At 63.2% G+C, this 8,121-nt stretch overlaps 1 protein-coding gene across 1 annotated transcript in view; it reads right to left on the bottom strand.

Annotated features, from left to right (window-relative positions):
- Positions 1-3,865, bottom strand: part of rabggtb (Rab geranylgeranyltransferase subunit beta) — a 49,970-nt gene extending 46,105 nt beyond the window's left edge. Inside the window, exon 1 of the mRNA XM_072510298.1 lies at positions 3,742-3,865. Within this exon, the coding sequence (XP_072366399.1) occupies positions 3,742-3,744 (3 nt within the window). The 5' untranslated portion in view covers positions 3,745-3,865. The remainder of the gene's footprint in view (positions 1-3,741) is intronic.
- Between the last annotated feature and the right edge of the window lie 4,256 nt (positions 3,866-8,121).

The following is an 8,121-nucleotide window of genomic DNA, read 5'->3' as shown; positions in this document are numbered from 1 at the left end:
CTGCCGCCCTCCCACCCCCCCACCCCTCCCTGCCCCCCCACCCCTCCCCTCCCACCCCCCCACCCCTCCCTGCCCCCCCACCCCTTCCCCTCCCCTCTCCTGCCCCCCCTCCCTCCTCCTGCCCCCCTTCCCCACCCTCACACCCCCCCACCCACGCCGCCCCCCCACCCTGCCCCCCCTTCCCCACCCTCCCACCCCCCCACCACGTCGCCCCCCACCCTGCCACCCCCCACCCTGCCCCCCCCCCCTCCCCCCCCACCCCCCCTCCCCCCCCACCCTGCCCCCCCCTTCCCCGCCCTCCCACCCTGCCCCCCTTCCCCCCACCCTGCCCCCCCTTCCCCGCCCCCCCCTTCCCCGCCCCCCCTTCCCCCCCACCCCCTCCCCCCCCTGCCCCCCTACCCCTGCCCCCTTTCCCCCTTCCCCCCACCCTGCCCCCCCCACACCCCTTCCCCCCCACCCCCCTTCCCCCCACCCTGCCCCCCCCACACCCCACACCCCTGCCCCCCTTCACCCCCCCCACCCCACACCCTGCCCCCCTTCCCCGCCCCCCCACACCCCCCCTTCCCCGCCCCCCCCACACCCCTTCCCCACCCCCCCACCCTGCCCCCCCTTCCCCACCCCCCCCACCCTGCGCCCCTTCCCCGCCCCCCACAACCCCCCACCCTGCGCCCCTTCCCCGCCCCCCCCACCCTGCCCCCCTTCCCCGCCCCCCCCACACCCTGCCCCCCTTCCCCGCCCCCACCCACACCCCCCCCACCCTGCCCCCTTCCCGCCCCCCCCCCCCCCCCTCCCCTCCCCCCTCCCCCCCCCAACACCCCCCACCCTGCCCCCCCACACCCCCCACCCTGCCCCCCCCCACCCTGCCCCCCACACCCCCCCACCCTGCCCCCCTTCCCCGCCCCCCACACCCCCCCACCCTGCCCCCCCCCACACACCCCCACCCTGCCTCCCTTCCCCGCCCCCCCGCCCTGCCCCCTTCCCCGCCCCGCCCCCCCCACCCTGCCCCCCTTCCCCGCCCCCCCCACCCTGCCCCCCTTCCCCGCCCCCCCCACCCTGCCCCCTTCCCCCGCCCCCCCCCACCCTGCCCCCCCTTCCCCGCCCCCCCCCCACCCTGCCCCCCTTCCCCGCCCCCCCCACCCTGCCCCCCTTCCCCGCCCCCCCCCCCACCCTGCCCCCCTTCCCCGCCCCCCCCCACCCTGCCCCCCTTCCCCGCCCCCCCCACCCTGCCCCCCCCACACCCCCCACCCTGCCCCCCTTCCCCGCCCCCCACACCCCCCCACCCTGCCCCCCTTCCCGCCCCCCCACACACCCCCACCCTGACCCTTCCCCGCCCCCCACCCTGCCCCCCCTTCCCCGCCCCCCCCACCCTGCCCCCCTTCCCCGCCCCCCCCCACCCTGCCCCCCTTCCCCGCCCCCCCCCCCACCCTGCCCCCCTTCCCCGCCCCCCCCCACCCTGCCCCCCTTCCCGCCCCCCCCCACCCTGCCCCCCTTCCCCCGCCCCCCCCATACCCTGCCCCCCTTCCCCGCCCCCCCCGCACCCTGCCCCCCCTTCCCCGCCCCCACCCACCCTGCCCCCCTTCCCCGCCCCCCTTCCCCTGCCCCTGCCCCCTTCCCCGCCCCCCCCACCCTGCCCCCCTTCACCCTGCCCCCCCCCACCCTGCCCCCTTCACCCTGCCCCCCCCACCCTGCCCCCCTTCCCCACCCCCCCCCACCCTGCCCCCCTTCCCCGCCCCCCCCACACCCCCCCACCCTGCCCCCTTCCCCGCCACCCCCCCCACCCTGCCCCCCCTTCCCCGCCCCCCCCACCCTGCCCCCCTTCCCCGCCACCCCCCCACCCTAACCCTAACCCTAACCCTAACCCACACCCCCCCACCCTGCCCCCTTCCCCGCCCCCCTGCCCCCTGCCCCCCCCCACCCTGCCCCCCTTCCCCGCCACCCCCCACCCTAACCCCTAACCCTAACCACACCCCCCACCCTGCCCCTTCCCCGCCCCCCCCACCCTGCCCCCCTTTCCCCGCCCCTCCCCCACCCTGCCCCCCTTTCCCCGCCCCCCCCACCCTGCCCCCCTTTCCCCGCCCCCCCCACCCTGCCCCCCTTTCCCCGCCCCCCCCACCCTGCCCCCCTTCCCCGCCCCCCCCCCCACCCTGCCCCCCTTCCCGCCCCCCCCCCCACCCTGCCCCCCTTCCCCCGCCCCCCCCCACCCTGCCCCCCTTCCCCGCCCCCCCCCACCCTGCCCCCCTTCCCCGCCCCCCCCATACCCTGCCCCCCTTCCCCGCCCCCCCCGCACCCTGCCCCCCTTCCCCGCCCCCCCCCACCCTGCCCCCCTTCCCCGCCCCCCTTCCCCTGCCCCCCTTCCCCCGCCCCCACCACCCTGCCCCCCTTCACCCTGCCCCCCCCACCCTGCCCCCCTTCACCCTGCCCCCCCCCCACCCTGCCCCCTTCCCCACCCCCCCCACCCTGCCCCCCTTCCCCGCCCCCCCCCACACCCCCCCACCCTGCCCCCTTCCCCGCCACCCCCCACCCTGCCCCCCTTCCCCGCCCCCCCCCACCCTGCCCCCCTTCCCCGCCACCCCCCCACCCTAACCCTAACCCTAACCCTAACCACACCCCCCCACCCTGCCCCCTTCCCCGCCCCCCTGCCCCCTGCCCCCCCCCACCCTGCCCCCCTTCCCCGCCACCCCCCACCCTAACCCTAACCCTAACCACACCCCCCCCACCCTGCCCCCTTCCCCCGCCCCCCCCACCCTGCCCCCCCTTTCCCCGCCCCTCCCCCACCCTGCCCCCCTTTCCCCGCCCCCCCCCACCCTGCCCCCCTTTCCCCGCCCCCCCCACCCTGCCCCCCTTTCCCCGCCCCCCCCCACCCTGCCCCCCTTTCCCCGCCCCCCCCACCCTGCCCCCCTTTCCCCGCCCCCCCACACACCCCCACCCTGCCCCCCTTCCCCCCCACCCTGCCCCCCCTTTCCCCGCCCCCCCCCACCCCCCCACCCTGCCCCCTTCCCCCCCACCCTGCCCCCTTCCCCCCCCCACCCTGCCCCCTTCCCCCCCCCACCCTGCCCCCTTCCCCCCCCACCCTGCCCCCTTCCCCCCCCACCCTGCCCCTTCCCCCCCACCACCCTGCCCCCTTCCCCCCCCACCCTGCCCCCTTTGCCCCCCCACCCTGCCCCCCTTTGCCCCCTTCCTGCCCCCTTTGCCCCCTTCCCCCCCCACCCTGCCCCCTTCCCCCCCACCCCTACCCTACCCTGACCCCTTCCCCCCCACCCTGCCCCCTTCCCCCCCCACCCTGCCCCCTTTGCCCCCTTCCCCCCCCCCACCCTGCCCCCTTCCCCCCCCACCCTGCCCCCTTCCCCCCCCACCCTGCCCCCTTCCCCCCCCCCCACCCTGCCCCCTTCCCCCCCCCCACCCTGCCCCCCTTCCCCCCCCCCACCCTGCCCCCTTCCCCCCCCCCACCCTGCCCCCCTTCCCCCCCCCCACCCTGCCCCCTTCCCCCCCCCACCCTGCCCCTTCCCCCCCCCCACCCTGCCCCCTTCCCCCCCCACCCTGCCCCCTTTGCCCCCTTCCCCCCCCACCCCTACCCTACCCCTGACCTCCTCCCCCCATCCAGACTCTCCTCCACTCCTACCCAGACCCCCCCCCGAGGCTGGTTTCCATGTTGCTCCTGAACCCCATCCCCCACCCCATCCCCCACCCCGCGGTTCCAGAACCTTCCCCTTCCCCCTCCCGCTCCCGGTCCCCCGCTCCTACCATCCCGGCTCTGCTCCGGCTGCCTCCCGGCTCGCGCTCCCACAGCTGCCCGCACTCAGGACCCCAGCCGCAGCTGCCCACCTCGGGCCTGCGCCGGATCCTGCCCCGCACTCAGGACCCAAACACCACCCCGCAGAGCTGTCCTCCTCACTGCCTGAACCCCAACCCGAAAACCAGTGCGTTGCGCCTGCGCGGCAACCGACCTCCCCCTGCTGGCCACAAGGCCACAAGACAGAGGAGCGGAATGAAGCCATTCAGCCCGTCGAGTCTGCTCTGCCTTTCCATCATAGCTGACATGTTCCTCATTCCTATTCTGCTGCCTTCTCCCATGATTTCCACATTAATCAACAACACCAGATTTGTGTTTAATACACTGTGACCCACCAAGAGCTGGAAGGTGGAATTGTGGAAGGTAGCACCGTGGTTAGCACTGTTGCTTCACAGCTCCAGGGTCCCAGGTTCGATTCCGGCTTGGGTCACTGTCTGTGCGGAGTCTGCACATCCTCCCCGTGTGTGCGTGGGTTTCCTCCGGGTGCTCCGGTTTCCTCCCACAGTCCAAAGATGTGCAGGTTAGGTGGATTGGCCATGATAAATTACCCGTAGTGTCCAAAATTGCCCTTAGTGTTGGGTGGGGTTACTGGGTTATGGGGATAGGGTGGAGATGTGGACCTTGGGTAGGGTGCTCTTTCCAAGAGCCGTTGCAGACTCGATGGTCCGAATGGCCTCCTGCAACTGTAAATTCTATGATATGATAGACAGAACAGTTATGCTGGAGTCGGCAATTCAGCCCTCGAATCTGCTCCACTATTCAATACAATCTTGACTGTTCTCATCGTGATCTCATTTCCGCCGTCCTGCCCATTTCTCTGTAACACTTCAACCCATTACCAATTAAAAATTTGTCCAACTCCTCCTTAAATTTACTCACTGTCCAACATCCACAGATACATGACCCTTTGGGAGAAGTAGTTTCTCCTCGTCTCTCTTTAAATTTGCTACCCCTTACCCTGAGAGTATGACCTCTCGTTCTAGATTGCCCCACAAGAGGAAGCACCTGCTCCACGTCGACTTTATCCATACCTTTTAGCATCTTGTATTCCTCTATTTGATCTCCCCTCATTATTCTAAACTCTAGAGAGTATCGCCTAAACTATTCAATCTCCTCATACGACAAACCCCTCATCTCTGGAATCAACCTCCTCTGAACTGCCTCCAATATCACTACATCCCTCCTCAAATAAAAGGATCGAAACTGTGCAGAATACTCCAGGTGCGGTCTCACCAATGCCTTGTACAGTTGCAACAACACTTCCTTACCTTTATTCTCAATTCCTTTTGCTTTCTTTATTACCTGCTGTGCCTCTTGCTTGTTTTCTGTGACTCAGGCTCGAGGATACCCAGATCCCTCTGCATCGGAGCACCCCAAAGTCTCTCCCCATTTCGATAAGAAATTGCCTTTCCATTTTTCCAACCAAAATACATGACCTCACACCACGTTAAACTCCATCTGCCACATTTTGGCCCACTCTCCTAACCTATCTATATCCATTTGTAAGGTTCTTATTTCCTCATGGCAATTTACTGTCCAACCTATTTTAGTGTCATCTGCAAATTTGGCTATAGAACCTTGTATCCCTGTATCCAAGTCCTTCATATAGATTGTAAAAAACTGGGACCCCAAGGACAACCCTGTGGAACCCCCAATTATTACATCTTGCCATCCAGAAAAAGACCCATTTATCCCAACTCATAGAGTCATAAAGTCATAGATGTTTACAGCATGGAAACAGGCCCTTCGGCCCAGCTGGTCCATGCTGCCCAGTTTCTATCACTAAGCGAGTCCCACTTGCCCACATTTGGCCCATATCCCTCTATACCCACCCTGCCCATGTAACTGTCTAACTGCTTTTTAAAGGACAAAATTGTACCCGCCTCTACCACTGCCTCTGGCAGCCCGTTCCTCACTGTCTTCTGTCTGTCAGCCAGTCTTCTATCCAAGCTAATAAATAATCTTGAATCCCATTTGAATTAACCTTGTGTATTAACTTGTCAAGCACTTTCTGGAAGTCCAGATATACGACATCTACAGGGTCCCCATTATCCACTTGGCTTGTTACATCTTCGAAGAACTCGAGCAAATTAGTCAAACATGGTTTACCCTTCATTTTGACTTTCCAAATGTTTTGATATTACATCTTTAAGAATGGATTCTAACAATTTCCAAACAAAAGATGTTAAACTAACTGGTCTGTAATTTCCTACATTCTGCCTCCCTCCCTTTTTGTATAAGGGTGTTACGTTCGCATTTTTCCAATCCACTGGAACCTTTCCCCTTTCCAGGGAATTTTGGAATATCATAACCAATGGATCCACTATCTCTCCTGCCATTTCCTTTTAACACCCTAGGATTTAGGCCACCAGGCCCTGGGGACTTGTCTGCCCTCAATCCCAATAGTTTGTTGAGTACCCTTTCCCTGTTGATGCTGATTGTTCTAAGTTCCACCCTTTCTATTTTCTCTGAATTGCCGTTCCTATAGAAATGGTACTAGTGTCCTCCACCATGAAAACTGATGGTAGCCATGATGTGGAGATGCCGGCGTTGGACTGGGGTGAGCACAGTACGAAGTCTTACAACACCAGGTAAAAGTCCAACAGGTTTGTTTCGATGTCACTAGCTTTCGGAGCGCTGCTCCTTCCTCAGGTGAATGAAGAGGTATGTTCCAGAAACATATATATAGACAAATTCAAAGATGCCAGACAATGCTTGGAATGCGAGCATTAGCAGGTGATTAAATCTTTACAGATCCAGAGATGGGGTAACCCCAGGTTAAAGAGGTGTGAATTGTGTCAAGCCAGGACAGTTGGTAGGATTTCGCAGGCCAGATGGTGGGGGATGAATGTAATGCGACATGAATCCGAAAGCTAGGGACATCGGAACAAACCTGGTGGACTTTAACCTGGTGTTGTAAGACTTCTTACCATGAAAACTGAGGCAAAGTATTGATTTAACATCTTTGCCGTTTCTGTATTCCCCACTATTAACTCACCAGTTTCATCTTCCAAGGGACCAGCGTTCAATTTAGGACTCTCTTCCCTTTTATGTATTTTTAGAAGCTTTTGCTATCCTTTTTGATATTTTGTTTTATTACTTTTTTTTATTAACTCTTTATTTATGTTTGAACATTTCCCAATCTTCCAGCCTGCCACTGGCCTTTGCAATGTGAAATAGTCTTTGTCTTTATAATGTCCTTGTCCTCCTTGTTTAGCTAAGCTGTTTTCTATCCCTCTTCCCATCTTTCTTCCTCACTGGGATATATTTTAGTTGTGAGGAATTGAGTATCTCCTTAAACAACTGCCGCTGCCCATCCGCTGTCCTCCCTTTCAGCCTTCCTGCCCAGTCCAATCTGTCCTCATGCCTATGTAATTAAACCTTTGTTTAATTCCAGAACGCTAGTGTGGGACCCCACTTTCTCACCCCCAAACTGAATTTTGAATTCTACCATACTGTGGTCACTCCTCCCTCGGGCACCCATAACTCGGATGCAATTAATTAATCCCTCCTCATTACACAATACCAAATCCAGGGTAGGCTGCTCCCTGGTTGGTTCCAAGAAACGATCTCCAATACATTCCGTGAACTCTCCCTTGAGGCCAATTTGATTAATACAGACTATGTGCAAATTAAAATCACCCATGATTATAGCCATACCTTTCTTACAAGCCCTCAGTATTTCCTGGGTTATACTGTGCCCCACTGTGGAATACTGTTTTGGGCACCTATAGATTACTCCCACCAGGTACTTCTTTCCTTTGCTATTTCTCATTCCTACCCAGACTGATTCCACACCTTGATCTCCAGTGCGTATGTCATTTCTCACAATAGCACTGATCCCTTCCTTTACCAGCAAAGCTCCAACACCTCCTTTTCCTTTTAGTCTATTCTTCCATAAATACTGAGTACACTTGGATATTCAATTCCCAGACCTGGGGCGGGATTCTCCCCTACCCGGCGGGGCGCGGGGGTCCCGGCGGGATGGAGTGGCGGGAACCACTCCGGCGTCGGGCCGCCCCAAAGGTGCGGATTTCTCCGCACCTTTCCGGGCCAAGCCCCCACCTTGAGGGGCTGGGCCCGCACCGGAGTGGTTGCCGTCCCGCTGGCCGGCGGGAAAGGCCTTTGGCGCCACGCCAGCCGGGGCCGAAAGGTCTTCGCCGTCCGGCAGAGGTTCGTGCATGTGCGGGGGGGGGGGGGGTCCCTTCCGCATCGGCCATGGTGGAAACTGTGGCCGAGGCGGAGGGAAAAGAGTGCCCCCACGGCACAGGCACACCCGCCGATCGGTGGGCCCCGATCACGGGCCAGGCCACCGTGGGGGCAACCCCCCG

This window comes from Scyliorhinus torazame, chromosome 7, assembly GCF_047496885.1.
Source record: "Scyliorhinus torazame isolate Kashiwa2021f chromosome 7, sScyTor2.1, whole genome shotgun sequence".
Lineage (NCBI taxonomy): Eukaryota > Metazoa > Chordata > Chondrichthyes > Carcharhiniformes > Scyliorhinidae > Scyliorhinus > Scyliorhinus torazame.
This window is presented reverse-complemented; position numbering and strand designations above follow the sequence as displayed.